At 42.5% G+C, this 25,386-nt stretch overlaps 2 protein-coding genes across 3 annotated transcripts; both read left to right on the forward strand.

The window, feature by feature from the left end:
• The first annotated feature begins 1,995 nt into the window (after nt 1–1,995).
• On the forward strand, nt 1,996–17,476 carry LOC106564952 (zinc finger protein Aiolos). 2 transcript variants are annotated; one of them, XM_014131501.3, is made up of 8 exons: nt 1,996–2,391; nt 3,132–3,196; nt 3,405–3,563; nt 9,960–10,337; nt 10,796–10,963; nt 11,736–11,852; nt 12,723–12,842; nt 16,144–17,476. In XM_014131501.3, exons 2-8 carry the CDS (start codon nt 3,145–3,147, stop codon nt 16,809–16,811), a joined length of 1,662 nt encoding a protein of 553 aa, XP_013986976.1. In that variant the 5' UTR covers nt 1,996–2,391; nt 3,132–3,144; the 3' UTR covers nt 16,812–17,476. The 2 variants fall into 2 exon arrangements, with proteins under 2 accessions (XP_013986976.1, XP_013986977.1); XM_014131502.3 differs by lacking the exon at nt 1,996–2,391 and adding an exon at nt 2,832–2,954.
• A 4,529-nt stretch (nt 17,477–22,005) lies between these two features.
• LOC106564995 (lysozyme g) lies at nt 22,006–25,091 on the forward strand. Its single transcript, XM_014131548.3, has 5 exons — nt 22,006–22,442; nt 22,696–22,779; nt 24,202–24,398; nt 24,691–24,829; nt 24,923–25,091. The coding sequence occupies exons 1-5, from the start codon at nt 22,439–22,441 to the stop codon at nt 25,054–25,056; spliced, it is 558 nt and encodes a 185-aa protein (XP_013987023.1). The 5' UTR covers nt 22,006–22,438; the 3' UTR covers nt 25,057–25,091.
• Nucleotides 25,092–25,386: the final 295 nt, after the last annotated feature.

The raw sequence follows: 25,386 nt of genomic DNA on the forward strand, positions 1-25,386 counted from the left end.
CTCTCTTTCACAAACACACACACATACACCTCCAGCTAATGACAAAGCATTGTTGAAATAACAAAGCTTGGGCAACCTCATGTCCCTTTCCTGCACATGGCCGTGGTTAGCTTGGCCAGTGTGTGTGTTGTGTGAGAAGACGAGTCCATTAGGCACCAGCATCCCGCTTTTCCTCACTCTGCATCTGCCCTTTACTCAATCACTCTCTCTCTCTCCATTCAATTCAAGGGGCTTTATTGGCATGGGAAACATTTGTTTACATTGCCAAAGCAAGTGAAATAGATAATAAACAAAAGTGAAATAAACTCACTCTCTCTCTCTCTCTGTCTTTCTCTCTCTCCAACTAGCTGTGCGGGGCAGCTATAAAAGGCAAATTGACAGTGCCGTTCACACAGTAGCCCTGCCCCCACAGGTCTTAAAAAAAGCCTCCCCTTTCCAACAGAGGGAACTTTGAACTATACCGCTAGCTGTGAGTGTTTCAATTGTGGGTGTGTGTTTGTAAATTAGAGAATGTAAATTAGTAGGCCGCCTACGTGTGTGTTAGTGTCTGTGTATTTTGTGTACATATGTGTATATGTATGTGTACAGGCTCTTTCTCATTCACAACTATTTGGTTCGAAAGCTTACAGAGGGCTGGGACGACGCCAATTCTCTTTTATGTTCCTCTGCTTGTGTTTTACCATGGTAACCCAGCATGTATTGTAATGCCTTTGTGTGCTTTCCTTCCCTCTTTTTTTCATTCTTCAGAATGGTGGCATGCTGCCATAGGCTGGGCCATGGGCCATGGGCCAAACCTCACTAGGCAGTGTAGTACCACTCAGGTGGGTGGTACATGTTGTTACCGATGAGATTCCTTCCTTCCTCTCTTGATAAATGAGCAGAAAACGACAGGGGTATACAACAAATGTCTCAGCATTCTGCAAGATATCAACGTCTAGTCACGCACAGTGAATGTAAGTATTTTTCATTTTGGACTACATCAGTAGTCCTCTTTACTGATGTAGTGGGCCTCATTTATATTCAGTACAAATCCCCACATGAACCATTACTGCTTTTTGGTAATACCTTTTGTAATTTCTATCCAAGTCTCTTGGTATAGGGGCCATTAAGTAATGAATAACAAACTATTACAATATTGGAACACGTACTGTAAATAGTACAATAAAACCTTTCTTCAACTGTTTGCTTTTGGCATGTCAAATATCTTGTTCAAGACATAACTTGAATAAGTGAAGAAGCCTGTACTGTCACAGTAGTAGAGAAATCCACAGGTGTCATCAGTGGAGGTGTTTATTGGTCTCCCATCTCTTATGAAAAAATAAGGCCGTGTGTGTGTGTGTGTGTGTGTGTGTGTGTGTGTGTGTGTGTGTGTGTGTGTGTGTGTGTGTGTGTGTGTGTGTGTGTGTGTGTGTGTGATCTGTATGTGTGTGAGAGACAGGGATACAGCATTAGGTGCTGCCTGGGTCAGTTGGTGGATAATTAGCAATGAGGCCGGGAAAGGGGGTGAGTCAGTAATGTGCGTTCTGCTTCAGCCCTCACAGCAAATTTCCAGATATGATTGTGATTCTGTTAGTCAGTGTCATACAATACACACACACACCTGATTGCTTGTCCCAAGCTGCAGTAAAGCACTTTTTGCTGCTCTGTATTAGTCCGAAATGTCCAATGCCACAGCTCTAATGAGCACATATTCACACACACAGTATAGGCTATAGAAAGCGATGATCCTGTTATAACCAAAAGGCTTCCTGTGGTAGACAGAACAAAAGGCTGTTTGAACCGGTAGACAACAACACTTCACATGAATACATCAATATCCATTACCCAAACAAAAGTTTCTTCTGACAGCATTACCATGCTTGGTCATGGTCTATTCATACAATCAGTGGATAAACTTACTGGCAAATGATTAAATAATTGGTTGGCAGTGGTACATGCACAAAAACACTTTAAATGGAAAGAGGAAGCAGTAGCAGTCTTTGGCCACAAGGTGGATTACTTGTATGTTATATGGAGCCCGTCGTTGAACATCTATTGTAATATCCTGTTTTGATCAATCGTAATCATTCATATCATAATGATAAATCCATGCATACATGTATAACGCATATTCACCACTTCAACAGTTTCATTTCACCTCCATTCTTAAAATGTCTTCAGTCTAGTCTTCCTATACTATTACAAAGTATTTCCATCACTTCGTTTTGGCAAAAATGAGTCCCTGTTCCTTTAAGACGGTCTCCAAAGTTTAGCGTATGACGTCAACCTTGGCATATCCATACCGCGAGCCGATCCAGTGGCGGAGAAGGGAATCTGAACGGCGGGAGAGACAGGTGAATTTAAACTGGACGTGAGCGCTTCAGTGTCAGGAGGAAGATACATAAGTTACAGGTAGGACATTTTAAAAAGAGATGATAAAAACTGCTGTTGTCTTCCTTGAATTAAACATATTTTTAATAGGAATGGGAAATGGGAATAGGAAGATAAGCCTACTGTATAAAAAACGGAATCGTTCACATTAAAATAGGTGCATTTAGCTATAATTCTAAAAGTCTTATGATAATGAGAGTTTTATATTATTTTAGGCATCAACTATTAGCTTTAATGTATCCTCAAAAATAGATGTAGGTGTGCTGTAAGAAATAGGGATTAATTTGGTCAAATATATTAACTACTTCAATGGCAAGGTGTCTTTTCTGTTGAAAATAAAATAATATTCTGGAGAATAGTATGGCTACATTGCCGTAGAAGTCGGACGTCTCTTTCACAGTTTTCTATTTGCATCAATTTGGCAGGAAATGCATGTTCAGTGTGCTCATATTTTTTCTTCTTCATTTGAATGAACTGCTAGGGTTGAGCAATGGACCATGCACGAGCAATTTACCACACTTCTTTTTGTAGTTTTCACGGTTATTTTCAGATTTTGTTTTGAATTTATATACATATTGCATTGAGTATGCCCTAATTAATGGCTTCTTGCATGAAACGTCACTAATTCTATGGGAATATGCCAAATTAAATGATTATTATTTTGCATACAATAACTGATTTTGAATTTTCTGAGGTAAATGTTCACTTCTGCAGTAATGGGTTGATTGACACACTGCCTCTTTTGTGTTTTATTTCCACAGAGAATCATTGAAGATGAACACAGAGGAAAAACAAGAGCTCAAGTCATCACAATATGAAACGATGGGTAAGACAGCTTTTTTCAACATAGAACTTTCACTATTAAGACTTATATTCCATACCGTAGGCTAATATTGTTGCAAAAACGATGTTGTGCGCAGTGCAATGGTCATAAGTTGACTTACAAAAACAATGGTGGCCCAAATAACGTATACGGTTAGAGATGTGTGTTAGGCTCCATATTAAAGACTAAGATGGTGATGGTCTCTTCACAGACGTTAGCAGCGCTGTGACAGATGAGAGGCCACAGACAGAGGAGGCGGAGGGAGGAGAAGAGGCAGGGGAGAGGCAGGGAGAGGAAGAGGAGGCCCCAGAGAAGACCTCAGAGAGTGGAATGGAGTGCTCAGAACCCACAGGAAACGAGGGAATGACAGGTACGAAACACATGTTGATGAGAACATTGTCCCAAAACCATGCGGTATTGACTAGTTTACCCACTTGCGTTCAATACTCAACCGACCTATGGGATGATATGCAACAAGCCATTGGGCTTAACAGAGGCTGCGAACAAAGGGGGTCAGACGCCCAAGACCACCAAAGTGTTAACCAGTCATTGACTCCATTTTGCAAGTTACGGGAGTTGCTGGTAACACTTTATTTTAAGGGTCTCTAATAAACAATTTAAGGCATTTATTAATCATTACTTCCACATTTATAAACCATTTATTAATCATTGGTAATCATAAATATCCATACGTTTTTTTGCAGTCCCTAATCTAAAAGTGTGCGCAATTTATACTCTATGTCTACTTTATAAATGTTTTGAGTGACCAGTGTAATATCTCACAAAAAGACGGGCATGCAATTGGTGGACACTCCTGCAGTACCTGGTAAAATAATAGGTACACAAAACAGGATGTTTAAGGAAATATATATACATGTGTGAATAACTAACTTACTAACATTTACAGATGTGGGAGCAATGATAAATAAAATGGTGAGTAAACTGTCTTTAAATGCCTTATAAATGGTTTATTATGGACCCTTAAATAAAGTGTTACCAATTTGGTGTAAGAGTCTACTGGAGCTACTACTGGAGGCCTTGCTCTTCCTTATTTTAGTCTTTTGCCACAGCTACACGGTCCGGGTGTAACCATGTAGCTCTGAATTTCTACTGAAGCGTGCCCCGAGGTTCACTGCTCTCAGGTCCTGGACTCTATATGGGGCCTCTCTCTTTGCAAAGTTTCCATCGCACCTCTGAGCGCTTCGCATGACAACAGAGCACGGTTTTTCAGCACATCAGCCACCGCTGAGACCACAGTGTGGTTTCTGGATGGAATATAACTTGAGTCTCGACAGGGGTTGGTTGACTCTCAGCAGGGGCAGGCATTGCAGGCCAGAGCCCAGGACTTGAGGTGTACACAGTTGCAGTTGTTGGATATATAGACTGTAGGACTTGGGGGATAGCCTATACTCTGCAGGGCTTGAGATTTACTTATATGGTATGAGGTGCACACTTGCAGGATTTGGGGTATACACGTGCAGGGTTTGGGTCTTAAACTTGCAATGCTTGGGGTGTAGGCCTACTCTTGCTGGGCTTATTGGTGTGGGGCTGGGAGATAATTTCACTATATTCTTCTCATTTTTGATGGTTTGGTGGCATTTGACAGTATTTTATGTTTCTGAATAATACAAGTTCCAAATATGTTTTAGGAGTAGTGCATGACCCTAGAATAACAACAAATTCGGGACAAAACTGACAGTGAAGTAGTCCAATGTGATTAACTTTTAAGTTATTTAGCACTGTATAAAAATATCTTTAAATATGGTATTGTAAAAATCCATGTGGCTATTCACAATATATCACCCAGCCCTATATTGGTGTACATTTGCTGGGTTTGAGTTATGCACTTTTAGGACTTGGGGCGCACACTTACGTGGTTTGGGGTATACACTTCTAACTTGAAAGGCAATGCTACACTTTTGGGGAAGGCTATGCTCTCAATCTATATGTTCAGAAGAAGATGAAGCATGGTTGTTGTTTTCTTTTCTTCAACGTTGACTGAGAGGTTTCTCTATGCTGCTTTGTCCTGCCCTGGTTCTGGTTTCTGAGCATTGAAAGGAAATGCCTTGCTGTTATCTCAGAAAACATCTCCTAAATCTTTCTCTGACACTCTGCCTTGTCCTAAATTAGCCAAACCACACTAGGAGATGTGCTAGTGTTAATATATTAAAATATTCTACAAATGTAGAAGTGGAGATGTGCCATTTATGACAAAGCCTTGTATAAGTTTCTGTCTGATGATTGGCCCCGTGGAGCTCTGCTAACCAAGCTAGCACATTTGGTGCCTTGGAAGTTGTGGGAATGTACAGTTCCAGTATAAAGTTTGGACACACCTACTCATTCAAGGGTTATTCTTAATTTGTACTATTTTCTACATTGTAGAATAACAGTGAAGACATTAACACTATGAACTAACACATATAGAATCATGTAGTATCCAAAAAAGTTTTAAACAAATTCTTCAAAGTAGCCACCCTTTGCCTTGATGACAGCATTGCACACTCTTGGCATTCTCTCAACCAGCTTCATGAGGTAGTCACCTGGAATGAATTTCAATTAACAGGTGTGCCTTGTTCAAAGTTAATTTGTGGAATTTCTTTCCTTCTTAATGTGTTTGAGCAAATCAGTTGTGTTTTGACAAGGTATGGGTGGTAAAGACCAAGTCCATTTAATGGCAAGAACAGCTCAAATAAGCAAACAGTCCATCATTACTTTAAGGCATGAAGGTCAGTCAATGCGGAACATTTCACAAACGTTGACATTTCTTCAAGTGCAGTCACAAAAACCATCAAGTGCTGTGATGAAACTGGCTCTCATGAGGACAGCCACAGGAAAGGAAGACCCAGAGTTACCTCTGCTGCAGAGGATACGTCCATTAGAGTTAACAGCAGCCAAAACAATGTTTCAAGTAACAGACACATCTCAACATCAACTGTTCAGAGGAGACTACTAAAGAACACCAATAACAAGAAGATACTTGCTTGGGCCAAGAAACACGATCAATAGACATTAGACCGGTGGAAATCTGTCCTTTGGTCTGATGAGTCCAAATTTGAGATTTTTGGTTCCAACCGCACTTCTTTGTGAGACGCGGAGTAGGTGAACGGATGATGTGTGATTCCCACCGTGAAGCATGGAGGAGGTGGTGTGATGGTGACACTGTCGGTGATTTATTTATAATTCAAGGCACACTTAACCAGCATGGCTACCACAGGATTCTGCAGTGATACACAATCCCATCTTGTTTGCGCTTAGTGGGACTATCATTTGTTTTTCAACAGGACAATGACCCAAAACACACCTCCAGGCTGTGTAAGGGCTATTTGACCAAGAAGGAGAATGATGGAGTAGTGCATCAGATAACCTGGCCTCCACAATCACCTGGCCTCAACCCAATTGAGATGGTTTGGGATGAATTAGACAGCAGAGTGAAGGAAAAGCAGCCAACAAGTGCTCAGTATATGTGGGAACTCCTTCAAGGCTGTTTTTATAAGCATTCCAGGTGAAGCTGATTGAGAGAATGCCAAGAGTGTGCAAGTTGTCATGGCTAATTTGAAGAATATAAAATATATTTTCATTTGTTTAATATTTTTTTGGTTACTACATGATTCCATATGTGTTATTTCATAGTTTTGATGTCTTCACTATTATTCTGCAATGTAGAAAATAGTAAAAAATTAAGAAAAATCCTTGAATGAGTAGGTGTGTCCAAACTTTTGACTGTTAATGTATATTTTTGGTTTCACATTGGTTGTGGGAACGAAGCCATATGTTTCCTGACCGGTAAAACTGAAAGCTTTTTAAACGTTATGAGAATGTTTTATTTTTAAGTTGCAGGGAGGTTATGAGAATGTTGTACTCTGGTTCCTTGAAAGTTTTCCTGGGAGGTTTAATTAAAGCTCTGAGAATGGAAATGATAGGTTATTTGTATGCGTTTTAATAACTTCCTTAAACATTTCACAAAATGTTTCATTTAACACTGCTAGCTTATTGTGGGTTAACTTCTTTGAATCCAAGCACAGATAGGACACATGAAAATCCATTTCCTTAAGCAATAATTATGCAAACACATTTATTTTTTATTGTGACACACCATCAGTGAGATTTGAACCTGTAATCTACTGGTTTCTATCCATGGAATTAGTCCACTGCACCACCAGGATGGAGCTAGCATGTCATGCAAGCACTCATTAAGATCAGGTGTGACCAATTAGTGGGCCCGGCCAACACACCTGAACACCATTAACAAGATAGAGGATAGAGAGATCTTTGTTGATGCTGAGGACGGAATGTAAATGTAAATCTCTGAACGTTACGAAAGTGTTCATATGTTTTTTTATGGAAAGTTTTCTTCACGTTCTGAAAACAGAATGTATGTTTTCAAATAACATTCTTAGAACGTTCTCTGAACGTTACAACATTTTGGTTCTCGGGAACAATTTGAGAACATTACTTTAACCCTCCTGTTGTGTTCGTTTCATGTTAATTAATTCTGTGTTCCCGGTCCAAAATGACCACCCCATTATAGCTGATTATAAATTCATAATACATATATTATCACCTAATGTTGTGTTAGATCTTTTTATCAACTTAGGTTCTTGTGAACATTATAAGTTTTGAACTTCTATTTGCTATTTATGGCCTGTAAGCCTCTTTGACCTGAGCTCATACAACTAGTTTTTTAGTAAAAGAAAGCAGAATGTATGGATTATTTTGACCATAGCAAATACTCAGATGAAACATATTGTGCTATTTATCACAGACTACTTTGTGTCAAAGTTTAACAAGGACATTTGTTTTGAAACCATTTCACATTTTTAAATAGTGTCAGGATTTTATGTCATCAACCTGGGGTATGGCGTATCTCGTTGGCCCTGGGGTCATCCTGATAACACTTTCAGCCGACCTCTCCTCTCAGGTGGGGATGAAGACCAGGACAAATTCCCATTCTTTGACTGGAATGTAACAACAACCTCAGCAGGGCCCTCTTCCTCATCACTGGTTGTTTCTTGGTCTGGATCATATTCTGTGGTGTCTTCAACTTTTGACACTTCCTCCTCTAATGCATCTTCACTGTCAGTTTCCTGGCCTCTCGCCTCACCAGTGTCATGATCAAAGATATGATCAAGAGCCTCACATACAGTATATCGTTTGGTCATTGTGCTGCCACAGAATGAATTGTGAGCAAGGCCTCAAAAAAGCTTTATATACCAGAGTTGCGAGAAAGGTTCTATATATTATTGAAACAATTGTTTGTGAGAATGCCAACAGGTGTGGTTCCCATGGGGGAAATATTCTATTGGGGAAAGGTTCCCATGGGGGTTGCCATGGAAGCCAAGAAGGGGAGTGAGGCGTGTGTGTGTGTGTGCTCAAACACAAATGCATGTGGGGGTCTGGGAGAGGAAGTGTGTCCATCTGATGAATGGGCATGTGCCTGAACTCAATTTTAGTCACTAATTGTAGTCTCACCCATTCATTTCTAATGACCGGTCATTTTTGACCGGGAACACAACAGGTGTACAAAAGTTAAATAAAACAGCCAAAATGTTATTAAAAAATGTTTTGTGTTCAGATGCCCTGTGTGGACAAAGTCATGGAACCTTATGACAATCAGTTAAATTAACAACATTTTTCAGAGAGAAAACTTGTAAATCGGTCCAATTCGACCGGAACACAGCAGGAGGGTTAAATGGAACCATGTAGGAAACGTTATATTGAAGTAATGAAATTCCCGAAGAAGAAAGTTGTTTCTTAACATTCTCTCACCAATTTGAGAACATTCCCAATGACAAACCAATTATAGAAGGTTCCTAGAACATTACTAAGATTGAAATAAAATGTAACCATGTTTGAACTTTTAGGAAACATTCTGTTAAGGAAATGAAACACCAAGAATTGTATACTTTTTGTTGTTGTTGTCAAGTTCCTTAAATGTGCTGAGAATGTTCCAAAGCCAAGCAACTATCCTGCACCATTCCCATAAATTTGTGGGAAGGTTGTGTGTAAAATAACCATAGGACAGACCACGCTCTCACAAAGCTCTATGAAACATCTGGTTCTCAGAATGCTGTGTGTTAGCTGGGAAGCTTTTTATGTCCATATTTGCAGAAAACTGCATGTAGAATCATTAGATAGGTTTTAAAACATAGACCGGCATTTTTCCTCTTCGCACACTGGCAGTGGACAAAATAATAACTTTTGGGGTTTAAAGTGGCAATCAGCAGTAGAAACAATAACAAAGCCAGCTCCCCACCCCTGGTTCTGTTAAAAGCAGAGGGATGGGGCTGGAGAAATGTAATCACTCTCAAATTCATAGGCAGAGCTATGGATGCAAGAATTGACCATCCGTGGTATCAAAATGATAGTTTTAACCATGTTTTGAGGCTATACAGTGTTTGTTTACATGTTCTTTGTTTACAAACATTGGCGTAAAACAAGCTTATATTTTGGGTTCTGGTGGGCTACGACAGTTGAACTAAGCTCATGAGGCATTTGCAAGTTATATTCTTCAAGAATCAATGTGCACATATAATTCATTTATAAGTCCAAAAATGAATGTAGCAACTGCTGATTGCCCCTTTAAAATCAGTGTCTGTTTATGAAACTGGTCAGCTGAAAAATCCCCAAAATATATATTTTTTATGTTGTTTTACCACCATAGACCAGTCATAACTAGTTTCATGCAATTAGCTCCAGGTTGTCATGAAGTCAAATAACCAAGGAGGGAAATATATTTAACCCTCTCTTTCTCTCCCCTCCTTCCTAGATGGGGTTCCCGTGAAAACTGAGAGGGAAGAGTATGACGACAATGACGATCAGTACCCCAAGAGTGAAGAAGAAGTTGAACGAGACAATTACCTTTATGAAGAAGAGGAAGAAGAGGAGAAGGAAAGGGATGAGGAAGACGAAGGAGAAGAAGAGGGGGAAGGGGAGGAAGAGGGAGAAACCCTTAACGAACCACAGGACCTGTCTCTGGCAGATTATGTAAAGTATGAGAGCACAGGCCCGCAGGACGCCCACACCAACTCCTCGTTGTACGCAGCAGTACCCCGCAGCCAGGCAGCAGGCAAGCTCAACTGTGACATCTGTGGCCTGTCCTGCGTCAGCATCAATGTGCTGCTCGTGCACAAGCGAAGTCACACCGGTGAGCAGAGTAACACAGCCAAACCAACCCTGATCTTAAATAATGGTGTTTTTTGTTTTATAACACTGGCATTGTGGCTTTGATAAACTTAGCAGATCAAGGTGTTTGATTAAAATATTTGTGTTTCAATATCTACAGTGACTCATGCGTTACACTTTGAATGGACACATTTGACTTTACATGTACTCTGCATTTTATCAGTACTAGGGCAAGAAATGTAATTTCAACATCTGCTGTAACACAGTAATTACACTTCACTCAATGGTCTGCTTTATTAGACGTGTGGAACAAACCAAGTGTTACTCCTATTCAGTCACAGTATTACTGAGTAATACATACCAGTAAACGTACCACAGTAGCTCAACTATATGCTTCATAACTACTGTACCAGTAAGTCTTGGCAGTGTTGACAGAGTTTCTCCATGACATAGGATCCCTCTGTTTTGACCTACACCCAGGTGAACGTCCATTCCACTGCAGCCAGTGTGGTGCCTCCTTCACCCAGAAGGGAAACCTGCTTCGCCACATCAAACTGCACTCCGGGGAGAAGCCCTTCAAGTGCCCTATGTGCAGCTACGCCTGCCGCAGACGAGACGCCCTCAGCGGACACCTGCGCACTCACTCAAGTACCTATCCACCATCTGTGTGCCACCTGCGTTTACAGATGTATGACCACACATGCATATTATAATAACACAAACTCAGGTATTTTCCACCTGTTCGCACTTACTCACACACGTACACAAAATATATGTGTACACATGCAAACACACACACACATAGGTACCTATAACCTGTCTGCACACAGTTATTTAGATATACCACTTCACGTTGGAGCTGTCAGTGACGCTCATTTAAAGGAGCTTCTTGAGGCCTCCCGAGTGGCGCAGACCCAGGTTCATTTCTCGGGCTGTGCCACAACCGGCCGTAGCCGGGAGTCCCATAGGATGGCGCACAATTGGCCCAGCGTCGTCCGGGTTAGGGGAGGGTTTGGCCGGTGGGGCTTTACTTGGCTGATCGCGCTCTAGCGACTTCTTGTGGCAGGCCAGGTGCCTGCGGGCTGACCCCGGTTGCCAGTTGAACGGTATTTCCTCTGACACATTGGTGCGGCTGACTTCCGGGTTAAGCTGGCGGGTGTTAAGGAGCGCGTTTTGGCGGGTCATGTTTCGGAGGACGCATGACTCCACTTTTGCCTCCCGAGCCCGTTGGGGAGTTGCAGCGATGAGACAAGATAAAAAGATTGGGGAGAAAAAGGGGGTAAAATACAACAACAAAAAATAAAGGAGGTTCTTGCAGAGATCGTAGTTGCCCTATTATTTAAGAACAGCCTCAGTAAGCAAAGTGTATGATGGTTTGAAGTGGGAGTTTGTAGTTTTAACTGAAACTCTTTTCTCACAGTAGAGAAGCCCTACAAGTGCAACCACTGCGGTCGCAGTTACAAGCAGCGCAGCTCCCTTGAAGAGCACCGAGAGAGGTGCCATGTGTACATCCAGAACAAAGGCAACGCTGAGAGAGGTGAGAGGCCCTGGGACACTCCTACATACCCTCTGTTACACACACAGACACTGCAGACACCACACACATACACACTTACACAAATGCACTTCAGACATACACACTTTACTCATGCAATCACACACACACACACACACACACACACACACACACACACACACACACACACACACAACATTCACAGGCACTCACACTCAGATGTGTGCACATTCTGTTATCTACTCACACATTTGTGCACACACGCATACACACATACACATTTGCTGGCTGCAGAGTTGTGTAGCTTCATTCCATTGAGTTCATGGTCGTAAGTTAGCCCACCATTAGAGCAAAAATAGGTTGTGGCTGTTGCTGTGGGAGACGTTGTGATGTAAGGACACCAGAGGGGAAGTCAGTCAGAAGAGATGTAGGACAAATGTCTCAGTGTCGTGATCTGACTGCACCCCCCCCAGAAGTCTGTTTGCCTGCCATGGTGGACAGCCAAGACGGTTGCGACACAAACAATACTCTGTTGTTTTGTGGTCGGTTGAATGTCGTAAGTACGGCAGATAGCGTGTGGTGAGGAAGCACATCCTCGACCTGCGGTCTTCCTCCTACAGGCCTCACTAGTCGATGAGGCAAAACACCAGGAAGTGAGGTCACAAGCTTTGTTATCTTGGCTGCGATCAATTTGTCATTGGTTTCTCTGAGGGTGAGTTTCATTTTAAAGTCATTTTGTTTGTTAGTCCTGTAAAAGAAAAAGATAATTTCACAACCTCAAATGCTCGAAGGCAGTGGACAGTTGCAGCACAGTGGACAGAAAGCACACACTCTGTCCTTACTGTACCTCTGTACTGCTAAGAGACCTCTCTCTCTCTGTGTGTCTCTCAGCCGGTGAGGATACCCACGTGTCCAGGACTACTCACATGGGTACGGAGCGCGCTCTGCTACTGGACAGGTTGGCGAGCAATGTAGCCAAACGCAAGAGCTCTATGCCACAGAAGTTCACTGGTAAGACCAGTCTGACTCATTCCTCACTTACAGTTCAACTGTCTCGCAAGTTGTCACCTTGGTAGGGTTAACTAGGCATGGGCGAGTGTGTGGGCGGTAAAAAACGTGGATATATATAAAATCATTCCACCAAATTGAGCAATTGCAATTTTGATTTGATTATTACTTTGTGACTAGACTGGTGGTTGCTTACTCTTTTGAGAAATTGCTCATTTGGTAATTCAATAGCAGTTTGATTAATTGTATGTCTGTGTGTAATGGGTCTCTGATTACTGGCTTCATTGCTGCACCTGTCAGGTTTTTACAATAATTTGACGCCTTGCTACTTGCTGCTACTGCTATTATTGTAATAGTGTTGGATTTAATTAAAACAAATGTAAGTTTTAAGTGTATCATATCTTTGTCTGTCTAAGCTACATGTCTGTCTGTCTGTCTGTCTCTTTCGCTGTCTCTCTATCTGTCAATCTGTCTCTCTATCAATGCAGTTCTCCTGTCCCCCCTTGCTTTGCTTGCCAAGCAGGAATTTTGGGCAGAACGGCAGCCTCATCTGCTGCACCGTGCCATAGGGTGGTAGACCACTGCCCTAATTTCCCTGCCTGATGTATATTTTAGGTGGGTATGGTTAACCACGCATAGGAATAGAATGCCAATAACATGAAGCAATCGTGGGAGATGTGCCTTTTGTACACTGGAACTCTCTCACACACAAACTGACAAGTATAAACATCCAAGTTGTAGTGCTTCATTGAAACTTCTACACTACTACTACTGCTGAGTGTTTGAAAACCGTCAGTTTCAGTAAATTAGTGATTTGTCATCACGTTGACTTCCCAAACCCTAAGGCGTTGTATCCATTTCCTATACCCAGGTCACACTTTCTTGTCAAGCATCTCCGCTTATCATAAAGTGTTTAGTTTCAGAATTCGAGTCGCTGCAAAGAAACAGCAAGTGTCTGGCCTAAAGAGATCCTCCTATCACCCATCACCCTGACAAATGAACTGAAATCTTGCAATATAACGACCACAGGAGGAAAAGAGAGGTGGTGTGTTCGACCACAGGGTTGAAAACAGGCGAGAGCACGAAACGTGAGCAGATGCCTCCGTCTCCTCTTGTGGTGGAACAGCAGCTGCAGCAGTGGAGACTGAGAGGCCTCTTCGTCTCCTCCTCGTCTCTGTTGCTGAGTCCTAAATGTCACCCTATTCCCTATAGTTCACCAAATGGCACCCTATTCCATAATGCACTATATAGAGAACAGGGTGACGTTTGGGACACAGATTCTCTGTCCTGTCACGCCCTCTTAGTGTTCGTTCTGTGGTAAGAAGCTCGTTTATCTACAGGGTCAGCGTCTGCCTGCTAGTTCTCTATTGTACGAGCTATCAAGATTTCAATTGTACAGAATGTGCTTTTTTTCTTCAAGTGTGACTGAGCTTGCTCATTTGCTGCTGAAGCTCCTTATAGCTAGTAGAGGTGGCTATCTTGTGGCTCCCTCTCCACTGCACGTCTCTGGCTCTTTTCTGTCAGCGAAATGGTTACTGCAGAACCATTTATATAGAGATACAGTGGGGGAAAAAAATATTTGATCCCCTGCTGATTTTGTACGTTTGCCCACTGATGAAGAAAGGATCAGTCTATAATTTTAATGGTAGGTTTATTTGAACAGTGAGAGACAGAATAACAACAAAAATATCCAGAAAAACACATGTCAAAAATGTTATAAATTGATTTGCATTTTAATGAGGGAAATAAGTATTTGACCCCCTCTCAATCAGAAAGATTTCTGGCTCCCAGGTGTCTTTTATACAGGTAACGAGATGAGATTAGGAGCACACTCTTAAAGGGAGTGCTCCTAACCGCAGCTTGTTACCTGTAAAAAAGACACCTGTCCACAGAAGCAATCAATCAATCAGATTCCAAACTCTCCACCATGGCCAAGACCAAAGAGCTCTCCAAGGATGTCAGGGACAAGATTGTAGACCTACACAAGGCTGGAATGGGCTACAAGACCATCGCCAAGCAGCTTGTGAGAAGGTGACAACATTTGGTGTGATTATTCGCAAATGGAAGAAACACAAAAGAACTGTCAATATCCCTCGGCCTGGGGCTCCATGCAAGATCGCACCTCGTGGAGTTGCAATGATCATGAGAACGGTGAGGAATCAGCCCAGAACTACACGGGAGGATCTTGTCAATCATCTCAAGGCAGCTGGGACCATAGTCACCAAGAAAACAATTGGTAACACACTACGCCGTGAAGGACTGAAATCCTGCAGCGCCCGCAAGGTCCCCCTGCTCAAGAATACATATACATGCCCGTCTGAAGTTTGCCAATGAACATCTGAATGATTCAGAGGACAACTGGTTTAAGTGTTGTGGTCATATGAGACCAAAATGGAGCTCTTTGGCATCAACTCAACTCGCCGTGTTTGGAGGAGGAGGAATGCTGCCTATGACCCCAAGAACACAATCTCCACCGTCAAACATGGAGGTGGAAACATTATGCTTTGGGGGTGTTTTTCTGCTAAGGGGACAGGACAACTTCACGGCATCAAAGGGACGATGGACGGGGCCATGTACCGTCAAATCTTGGGTGAGAACATCCTTCCCTCAGCCAGGGCATTGAAAATGGGTCGTGGATGGGTATTCCAGCATGACAATGACCCAAAACACACGGCCAAGGCAACAAAGGAGTGGCTCAAGAAGAAGCACATTAAGGTCCTGGAGTGGCCTAGCCAGTCTCCAGACCTTAATCCCATAGAAAATCTGTGGAGGGAGCTGAAGGTTCGAGTTGCCAAACGTCAGCCTCGAAACCTTAATGACTTGGAGAAGATCTGCAAAGAGGAGTGGGACAAAATCCATCCTGAGATGTGTGCAAACCTGGTGGCCAACTACAAGAAATGTCTGACCTCTGTGATTGCCAACAAGGGTTTTGCCACCAAGTACTAAGTCATGTTTTGCAGAGGGGTCAAATACTTATTTCCCTCATTAAAATACAAATCCTTTTATAACATTTTAGACATGCGTTTTTCTGGGTTTTTTGTTGTTATTCTGTCTCTCACTGTTCAAATAAACCTACCATTAAAATTATAGACTGATCATTTCTTTGTCAGTGGGCAAACGTACAAAATCAGCAGGGAATCAAATACTTTTTTCCCCCACTGTATATGTATATATATGGCCGTATGTATATATATATATATAGAGAGAGATATACAGTTGATGTATTTTTGGCTCTGAGTTAGTTGCCCCACCTGCACAGTGCTGAGTGAGTGCTGAGGTGTCTCTCTCTGTGTGGGTGATCCAGGGGACAACGGCGTGTGTCTGGACCTGAGCTTCAACAGGGAGCTGATCCACCGCTCTGACGTCATGGACCCTCCCCTCACCTCCCCAGGATCCGAGAACCACCACATCCACCAGCCCCTCTACACAGGCCAGGACCCTGACTCTGCCTCCCCCCACAGGGCCTACCCCATCCCCCTGAGCCGGGCTGACATGAGCCCCCTGGCCCTCACCAATGGTCACAAGCTGGAGCAGCAGCAGAGCACCGGTGTCGCCTACCTGCCCCGGCCCAGCCAGGGCCACCCTAGTATGGACTCACTCCACGCAGATCGGGCTCAGCTCTCCCAGCCTCTCATCTACAACCTGGGGCACCTGCTGGGGCCCAGTCCCCACAATAGCCTCTCACACCCCCATACCCAGGCCCACGCGCTCCCCATGCCCCCCCTAGAGGCTCTGAGGGTGGTAAGAAGCGAGGGGGAGGTAGGGGTTGGGGTAGGTACAGGAGCAGGGGCGGTGTACCCCTGCGGTCACTGCAGGGTGTGGTTTCTGGACTACGTCATGTTCACCATCCACATGGGCTGCCATGGCTTCCGTGACCCACTGGAGTGCAATGTATGTGGCCATCGCAGCCGGGACCGCTACGAGTTCTCCTCACACATTGCGCGCGGCGAGCACCGCCTGGAGTTGAAGTAGTGTAGATACACGTGCACGTGCACGTGAACACACACACACACATGCACCCATTCATGTAGTCAGCCTCCTAAATGGAATAATGCATACACATTTATACCCTTACACACATGAATTGTCTATATACATTACATACACACAAAAAGTATCTCAGGGACTTTCCTTTTTGTTTTTAATTAGCACCAGTATTACCACACACACACACACACACACACACACACACACACACACACACACACAAAGAAATGTAGCATTTCAGTAAAGTAGCATTTAAAATGTTTTATAGAGTTTATTTTTCCATCTAAAATGATGAAAATGTATGTTTTATGTGGGACTACATTTTATTCTGCTTCACTAAGCCACGGAATAACTTAAAAATATATATAGTTTATTTTATTTTTGATGACTATTCAACAAAAGTGTCAAGTGTCAATCGAAGTGGTAATAGGCAGTCAATATTTGGCATTACCTTTGCCATGCCTGCTGCTTTTAGGATGTAATAAACTACAGTATGTCCAAATGTCCTCTGTATGTACAGCAGTAGTAGTAGGACACAATACTGAGTACATTTGACGTTCACTGTAAGCTGACTGACAGACTCTGCTGTACATTTGTTTTCCTGTTAACTGTGCTGAGGTTCGAAAATAAAACAAGACCATTAAAGCTAATGTGTGGACTTGTACCTTGTGAAAGAAGTAGCAAGCGCCACTACCGAAAAATACGTCTTCATAATAGTCTATGTGCAACAAAAAATAAATAACTATCCTTATGATCTCAAAGGTCATGTGTTTCGTTTTAGGCTGTGGTTTGAGAAGTTCACAGCTTCAAAGAAAGACATCACTTCACAATACACTCCCCTCTTCACAACTCCTCAAAGTCAAACTGTTTCTCTGTCCTGGATTTCAACTTACAGTATTTATCTAGCGCTCCAAGAAGTTAAGGAGATGTGCTATGAAAACGTGCTGTGAGAGACTGCTCTGTAGACATGTTATGTGGCTGCTTATTGCACAAGTAGACAGTCATTAATAAAGAGCATGTAGGATTGATAGTAGGAATTATAATTTATTGCGGCTTGATTATTTTTCATTAATACCAATGTTTCGGCTGTATTTTATGTACATACAGTGTGACTTTAATGGGGAACTGTGCTTGCATGTAAAAGTTGGCTAAAGATATGGCAGGTGGGAGCAACATGTAAAAACACGCTTGATTTGATTTGGGGGAATGTTCCAATCACCTTATGGGATTTTGAGATCCATTGTCCAACCCGGAGGCTGGTGCGATTCACTGATAGATTTCATTCTGCTTTTGTGGCTAAAGCAGGTCACTACTGTGGTTCGTCACCCAGTCAATAGTCTTGCTCTCCTGCTACGCTATATGTCTACAGTTCAACTCAATATGAAACTAGAAGTCTGGCACACAGTAAGCAATTCCCAAAGGGCAGAAGGTCCCTTAGGAAAGAACTTGCCTACCCCAATCCAGATAAGAAATACTCAAACCAATCGAAACTGCTTATGTCCACCTTCACCTTAGTATCAATCAGTCACACCAGTAACCTTAGGGCCAACTCACATACCTCATAACAACAGGTGTAGACTAACAGTGAAATGCTTACTTACAGGCTTTCCCAACAACACAGAAAGAAAAAATGTGAAATTATTAAAAAATACAAAAATAATAACACAAGGAATAAATACACAATGAGTAATGATAACTTGGCTATTTACACGGGTTACCAGTACCGAGTCACTGTGCAGAGGTAAGAACGAGGTCATTGAGGTAGATATGTGTATATATAGCTAGACTAATCAGACTCCCTAGTCGTATCGGTAACAGTAAACAGGCAATAAGTTGACGAGCCAGCCACATGTCAGACAGACCAGGGACACAGTCAGTCACGACTCACTGCTCGGGCTGGCATCAGACCACCAGAACAGGTGTGATTCTCATCTCATCCAGCTGCTGACATCTTTTTATCTGTCCTTTCCATCAGCACTCATTTCCCCTTTCTCTCTCTCTCGCTCTCTCTCTCTCTCTCTCTCTCTCTCTCTCTCTCAATGCAGAGTTGAGTGAAGAGACTTGATACTTATAAAGCAGGCTGACCGCTCAGTGAATATGCCCAGATATGCTTATCAGGATGTTTATTGTAAAGATGATAGGTTTGTATGTCTCTACATTAAAAACAATGATGCTAAACATATATTTTTCAATGTTGAGAGTAAACTGTAATAGAAACAACAGAACTGACTCCTAGGTTGAAAGGAGAGTATAGAAGGGTAGAGAGGTGGGGTGGGTGTCAATGGTAGAAAAACATACATCCAGTCATTGTTACTTCCCTTGTTTGATGACCCAGTCCTTTGTCTAACTTTCTCTATCTTCCCAAGTGTCCCTGTAAAGTTCCCTGTCTCCCTCTCTTCTACAAGTTTAAAACAAGTTACCCAGCAGCAATTTACTTACACAGACAGCAGTGGAGGCTGCTGAGAGGAGAACTGCTCATAATTTTGTCTGGAACAAAGCAAATGGGATGGCATCAAACACCTGGAAACCATGTGTTTGATGTATTTGATACCATTCCACTGATTCTGCTCCAGCCATTACCACAAGCCAGTTCTCCCCAATTAAGGTGCCAACAGCCTTCTGTGAGATACAGAAGTAATACATTGACCATGGAGAACATACGATGCACAATGGAATAGTCACAGTGACATCTACTGACTGAATCAAGGTCTAACTTATTTGCGTCCAAAAAAATTGCTTTGATTGATAATTACACAAATAAAGATTTTGAGAAGAATATTGATAGTTCACAAAAATCAGAAAAGTAATTATTTCCATAAATAGTTTTCAAGGTAAGGAAATGATATCGAATTTTGTTATCAATGTTAAACTCCAATTAAAATACTCAGTATGCAACCCATAATTTGTAAGGTTCTGGTTAAAATAAAACAGACAGAATTCCCAGCTTACAATAGTCAAAATGTTTATTCATGAGGACACTCTGCAGTTCATATACAAAGACCTCTATTTTATACCAGGCACATACATATTTTATACGCACACACATACACACAAACTTTTAGGAGAGTGATCTCCTTCTCCAGAGTTCTCAACACTGTATCTCACTACCTCTCATATCATAAACACTCAGAGTTCTAGCTAGGTCAAGGTCAAACATAGTTTAATGGTTCTTGGTGTTTTCTTAAACACACACACACATTACATTTACATTTACATTTAAGTCATTTAGCAGACGCTCTTATCCAGAGCGACTTACAAATTGGTGCATTCACCTTATAATATCCAGTGGAACAACCACTTTACAATAGTGCATCTAAATCTTTTAAGGGGGGGGTTAGAAGGATTACTTTATCCTATCCCAGGTATTCCTTGAAGAGGTGGGGTTTCAGGTGTCTCCGGAAGGTGGTGATTGACTCCGCTGTCCTGGCGTCGTGAGGGAGCTTGTTCCACCATTGGGGTGCCAGAGCAGCGAACAGTTTTGACTGGGCTGAGCGGGAACTGTGCTTCCTCAGAGGTAGGGAGGCGAGCAGGCCAGAGGTGGATGAATGGAGTGCCCTTGTTTGGGTGTAGGGCCTGATCAGAGCCTGAAGGTACGGAGGTGCCGTTCCCCTCACAGCTCCGTAGGCAAGCACCATGGTCTTGTAGCGGATGCGAGCTTCGACTGGAAGCCAGTGGAGAGAGCGGAGGAGCGGGGTGACGTGAGAGAACTTGGGAAGGTTGAACACCAGACGGGCTGCGGCGTTCTGGATGAGTTGTAGGGGTTTAATGGCACAGGCAGGGAGCCCAGCCAACAGCGAGTTGCAATAATCCAGACGGGAGATGACAAGTGCCTGGATTAGGACCTGCGCCGCTTCCTGTGTGAGGCAGGGTCGTACTCTGCGAATGTTGTAGAGCATGAACCTACAGGATCGGGTCACCGCCTTGATGTTGGTGGAGAACGACAGGGTGTTGTCCAGGGTCACGCCAAGGCTCTTAGCACTCTGGGAGGAGGACACAAGGGAGTTGTCAACCGTGATGGCGAGATCATGGAACGGGCAGTCCTTCCCCGGGAGGAAGAGCAGCTCCGTCTTGCCGAGGTTCAGCTTGAGGTGGTGATCCGTCATCCACACTGATATGTCTGCCAGACATGCAGAGATGCGATTCGCCACCTGGTTGTCAGAAGGGGGAAAGGAGAAGATTAATTGTGTGTCATCTGCATAGCAATGATATGAGAGACCATGTGAGGATATGACAGAGCCAAGTGACTTGGTGTATAGCGAGAATAGGAGTGGGCCAAGAACAGAGCCCTGGGGGACACCAGTGGTGAGAGCACGTGGTGCGGAGACAGATTCTCGCCACGCCACCTGGTAGGAGCGACCTGTCAGGTAGGACGCAATCCAAGCGTGGGCGGCGCCGGAGATGCCCAGCTCGGAGAGGGTGGAGAGGAGGATCTGATGGTTCACGGTATCAAAGGCAGCAGATAGGTCTAGAAGGATGAGAGCAGAGGAGAGAGAGTTAGCTTTAGCAGTGCGGAGAGCCTCCGTGACACAGAGAAGAGCAGTCTCAGTTGAATGCCCAGTCTTGAAACCTGACTGATTAGGATCAAGAAGGTCATTCTGAGAGAGATAGCAAGAGAGCTGGCCAAGGACGGCACGTTCAAGAGTTTTGGAGAGAAAGGAAAGAAGGGATACTGGTCTGTAGTTGTTGACATCGGAGGGATCGAGTGTAGGTTTTTTCAGAAGGGGTGCAACTCACATTCCTCTCTTATCCTAGTCCAACCTCGTTAGACTTTATGTTTAACAATTTAATTACTCATTATACATGCTACTTAAACTATATCACTGATAGTTCGGTTTCAGGGTAGAATTATTTAATCATTTATCTTTAAGCATAATTATTTGATCAGGAAACGTGTAATTTTGTAATTTAGGTGAACTATCCCTTTAATATCCCTGTGGTCCATTTTATTGGCTGGGGGTTATTTAAAATTAGGCACCTTGCTCAATTTAGATTTCAAGCATGCATTTCCTACTATGTCCACTCAAATCATTGTTTTCAGTTTCAGTTTGTGTAACGGCTGTCGGGAGAGAGAGTAGACCAAGGCGCAACGGAGTTAGTGTTCATCATGATTTTAATTAACATAAGAACACTATACAAAAACACGACAGCAACACAGTCCTGTTAGGAAATAATCTAACAGAAACAATTACCCACAAAACCCCAACGGAAAAACAGGCACTTATGTGTGACTCCCAATCAGCAACAACCAACAACAGCTGTGCCTGATTGGAAGCCACACGGCCAAAATCAATGAAACAGACAACATAGAAAATGAACATAGAACGCCCACCCAATGTAACACCCTGGCCTAACCAAAATAAAGAACAAAAACCCCTCTCTATGGCCAGGGCGTTACAGTTTGACCTAGTAGGGAGGATTGGGATGTTTCTGGACTCAGACATGATTTCTATGAAGTCAGATGGTTCATCAAGACCTGCCTATATAAAGGGACTGTGTCCATGCAGATGTACAAACTGAACTCTCTCAACAAGGTCAGTTATCAGTGAAACAGCCACGCTTGTATCATTTTGAGGATCTTCCAGTTTCAAGAATTTTTACGAGAAAACATCAACATGGGTGAGCTTTATTCAGCTCTAGCATGAATTCTGCATAATATTGTAATTGTAATTTACTAAAACCAGTTAAAAGATCCTGTCATATCTTTCTGTATTTGTAGGATGTGAATTGCCTGTGTGTGTAGCAGAACTCTCTAAACATTGTGTTTGGAATATAAGCCCACAGCAGGGCTTATTGAAAAAGAACCATCAATGATTATGTTGTGGTATGAGTTAGTATGCACTCAAATAATAAATAATTGTCTTTATTTTAGCAAATCGTTACGGCGACATTATGGGAGTTGACACTACCGGTGCCTCATGGGCAACAGCGAATGCTGACGGGAAAAGTTACAGTGGTATGTGGTTTCTGACAACCGTTATATATATATATATCAGTCAAAAGTTTGGACACGCCTTCTCATTCAAGAGTTTTTCTTTATTTTTACTATTTTCTACATTGTAGAATAATAGCGAAGACATCAAAACTATGAAATAACACAAAAAAAGTGTTCAACAAATCAAAATATATTTGATGTTCTCCAAAGTAGCCACCCTTTTCCTTGATGACAGCTTTGCACACTTTTGGCATTCTCTCAACCAGCTTCATGAGGAATGCTTTTCCAACAGTCTGGAAGGAGTTCCCACAAATGAGCACTTGTTGGCTGCTTTTCCTTCACTCTGCTGTCCAACTCATCCCAAACCATTTCAATTGGATTAAGGTTGGGTGATTGTGGAGGCCAGGTAATCTCCTGAGTGGCGCAGCGGTCTAAGGCACTGCATCTCAGTGCTAGAGGCATCAGTACAGACACCCTGGTTCAAATCCAGGCTGTATCATAACTGGCTGTGATTGGGAGTCCCATAGGGCGGCGCACAATTGTCCCAGTGTCGTCCGGGTTTGGCCGGTGTAGGCCGTCATTGTAAATAAGAATTTGTTCTTAACTGACTTGCCTAGTTAAATAAAGATTGAATTAAAAATATTATATATATAATAATCTGAGGCATCACTCTCCTTGGTCAAATAGCCCTTACACAGCCTGGAGGTGTGTTTTGGGTTATTGTCCTGTTGAAAAACAAATGATAGTCCCACTAAGAGCAAACCAGATGGGATGGTGTATCACTGCAGAATTGTGTGGTAGCCATGCTGGTTAAGTCTGCCTTGAATTCTAAATAAATCACAGACAGTGTCACCAGCAAAGCACCCCCACACCTCCTCCTCCATGCTTCACGGTTAATTGAAATGCATTACAGGTGACTACCTCATGAAGCTGGTTGAAAGAATGCCAAGAGTGTGCAAAGCTATCATCAAGGCAAAGGGTGGCTACTTTGAAGAATCTGAAATATAAAATCACTTTATTTGTTTTAACACTTTTTTTGATTACTACATGATTCCATGTGTTATTTCATAGTTTTGATGTCTTCACTATTATTCTACAATGTAGAAAATAGTAAAAAGGAAGAAAGATCCTGGAATGAGTAGGTGTGTCAACTTTTGACTGGTACTGTATGTATAAATTCAGTACACATAAATAATCAATATTGCTAGTCTATATGTGACATGGTTATGTCTTCATTAATGCCCAGGTCTATCTGTGTGTCTCAAGGTGCAGCTTGTTGCAGTTATGGGTGGGGCTTGGCTGTTAATTAGCACGTTTTTAGCTTATTCCTGGGCAAGACCTAAACCATGTCACACATACATTCATCTAATAATTCAATGTCATAGAAAAGCAAACACAGAACGGTAATAACGTTCTTATTCTTCTTTGCAATCAATCATCAAGGCGTGTCAGCATCTCATGAAATGGCAAAGCGTGATCGCCCCTACGTGGACAAGTACAAGGGCCGCATCACCAGTGCAGGGCAAAAGTATGGAGTGGACCCAGCTGTCCTCGGTGGTATCATCTCTAGAGAATCCAGGGGTGGGACAGGACTGGTCAATGGCTCAGGGGACAATGGAAATGCCCATGGGCTAATGCAGGTAATATAAACATTTGTGTGAGAATGAATGTGAGACTCTGGATCAGGGGTTGAAATAACATAATTACAATCATGATTGTATGCAGGTTGTAGAGACGTCATTTGTACACCCATTATTGTAATCTGGTTGTTTAATTTCAAATGTTTTGTTTTTTTACCCACTGTGCAACTGCTTCCCAGGAGGTCATGTCTAATGTGGAATGACTTGTTTGAGAATTCTACAATACTATATGAGTCTACAGAATCTACAACTATATCTACAATTCTATTGGAGATCTCTATTAATTTTCTAGGTTGACAAGCGCTACCACAGTCCAAAGGGGGCATGGGACAGTCAGGAGCATATCGACCAAGGCGCACAGATTTTGGCTGGCTCCTATTCAGATGTTGAGAGAAAATATCCTCATTGGCCCAAGGAGAAGAAGCTGAAAGGTATTTACTGACTCACGTCTGGATTGAGCTGATGAATCATACATGTTGTAGTACTGTATGCAACTACTAACCTATTGTGTTTATGTTTTTCAGGGGCGTTGGCAGCCTACAATATGGGGGCTGGCAGCATCTCCTCATATGAGCAGGTGGACGCTAAAACCACTGGAGAGGACTATTCCAATGATGTTGTAGCCAGAGCTCAATATTTCAAAAAGCATGGCTATTAAAGTCTCACCGGCCGACTGGCAGTCTGTCATTCCAAGGAAAGAGAATTACATCTTCTTTTTTTGACTTCTGCTATAAAATCCTATTAAAACGTTGGATTACAATGTAATTTTATGTTCATAAACAATAGTTATAATCTGTAGGATATTACAGACATTATTACATTGTATTGTTTTTTGCACATGTTTATGCATTCATCTCTAACATTATAGTTCACTTACATAAGTAATGTAAGGCTTTGCCGTCCAAGGGTTTACAACAATGCTTTACATTACACATCACACAAGTGCCTAATAAAACGCATTATAAAACTACAATTGTATTTTATTGAC

Source organism: Salmo salar, chromosome 12 (genome assembly GCF_965601325.2).
Source record: "Salmo salar chromosome 12, fSalSal1, whole genome shotgun sequence".
Taxonomy (NCBI): Eukaryota; Metazoa; Chordata; class Actinopteri; order Salmoniformes; family Salmonidae; genus Salmo; species Salmo salar.